This window comes from Gekko japonicus, unplaced genomic scaffold (genome assembly GCF_001447785.1).
Source record: "Gekko japonicus isolate JY-2015 unplaced genomic scaffold, Gekko_japonicus_V1.1 scaffold3883, whole genome shotgun sequence".
NCBI classification, from domain to species: Eukaryota; Metazoa; Chordata; class Lepidosauria; order Squamata; family Gekkonidae; genus Gekko; species Gekko japonicus.
In genome coordinates, this window is record NW_015172669.1 from 1,011 (window position 1) to 2,505 (window position 1,495).

General features: G+C 42.3%; 1 protein-coding gene across 1 annotated transcript; it reads right to left on the reverse strand.

Moving 5' to 3' along the window:
• Positions 1-206: 206 nt before the first annotated feature.
• LOC107119280 (olfactory receptor 6X1-like) lies at positions 207-1,163 on the reverse strand (the record flags this gene model as incomplete). Its single annotated transcript, XM_015421746.1, has 1 exon — positions 207-1,163. A coding segment is annotated over exon 1 (957 nt), but the record flags the coding sequence as incomplete, so codon positions are not given.
• Between the last annotated feature and the right edge of the window lie 332 nt (positions 1,164-1,495).

Genomic DNA, 1,495 nt, shown 5'->3' on the forward strand with positions numbered 1-1,495 from the left:
CTATAAAAATGAAACCATGCAAAAATTCACAATTTAATGTAGAAGACGAAAACAGGCTCCATACATTCAAGAGACGCTTACTCGTTCCAGCACAATATTGTCAGTTCCACTAGGTTGCACCAACTACACTGCTCTTCAGTAACAGTGTTTGTATCTTTATGTGTCCTGATTTCAGATTTCTCACATCACTCATATTATTTACCTACTTTTTTGGACACACTGAAAAACTCTTCATTCAGCAACTGACTCTTCTTATAGATTGCATTCCTGACAGCGGCCTTCACTTCTGCATTTCTGATTGTGTAAATGAAAGGGTTCAACATTGGAATGAGAGAAGTGTTCAGCACCGCAAGAACCCTGGTTAAGCGAGACGAGGAACGCAGTGTGGGCCTCACATACATGACCACCAGTGCTCCATACAATATAGACACCACAGTCAGGTGAGATGTACAGGTGGAGAAAGCCTTCTTGCGTCCAACAGCTGAAGGAATGTGCATTATGGTAGAGATGATATAGATGTACGAGACTATGGTAAAGATCAAGGTCAAAATAATAATTACAACAGCGCTGAGCAATCCCAGAAGCTCACTGAGGCGAGTGTCAGTACACGAAAGGCTGAACATGGGTGCAGCATCACAGAAGAAATGATCAACAACATTGGAAGCACAGAAAGACATCCTCCATACAAGGAGGCATTGGAAAAACATGACTATGAATGATGAGTACCAAGTGGCCAAGGACAACTGAATGCAGACATTCTTGGTCATAATCATTGGGTATTGGAGTGGTTTGCATATTGCTAAATACCGGTCGAAGGACATCACTGTAAGGATTAAAAGCTCTGTGCCTCCAAATGTGAAGTGGAAGAAGTTCTGAGCCATGCAGCAATGGAAACAAATTGTGGTCCGTGTCTGTAGCAGTGTTTGTAGCAGCTTAGGTACTACAGTTGTGGTGTAGCAGATCTCCAAAAAAGCCAAGTTGCTCAGGAAGAAGTACATGGGAGTCTGAAGTCTTGGCTCAATGGCGACAATGACAAGGATAAATCCATTCCCCAGGATAGATACGACATATATGAATAAACCTGTGACAAAGAACATCCTATGTAGATCATAGAGAAACGGAATCCCCACTAGGATAAATTCAGTCACAGCTGATGCATTCATCCTGACCTCGGTGACTGTAAAATACCAACTAACCCTCTCAAATGGCTGAGAGGGCAGACCAACAAAACGGCCTAACTTTGTGTGTTAATGGCACAAATTATTTATGCCAGCAGTTACAGAGAAGTACAGCAGTCAGAATGTTGGGCTAGAAGTTGGGAAATTTAGAGACAGGTACAGTCTTGTCCTTGACACTGATTGGGTGATGCTGGGAAGACACCCATCCTGTAAAACCCCCCCTATAAATAGCTATCAAGGAAGGGGGGGAATCCTTTAGGAAAGTCTCTGTTGTCAACCAGCTTAAAAATTCCATTGTGCTATCAACAAAAATTATT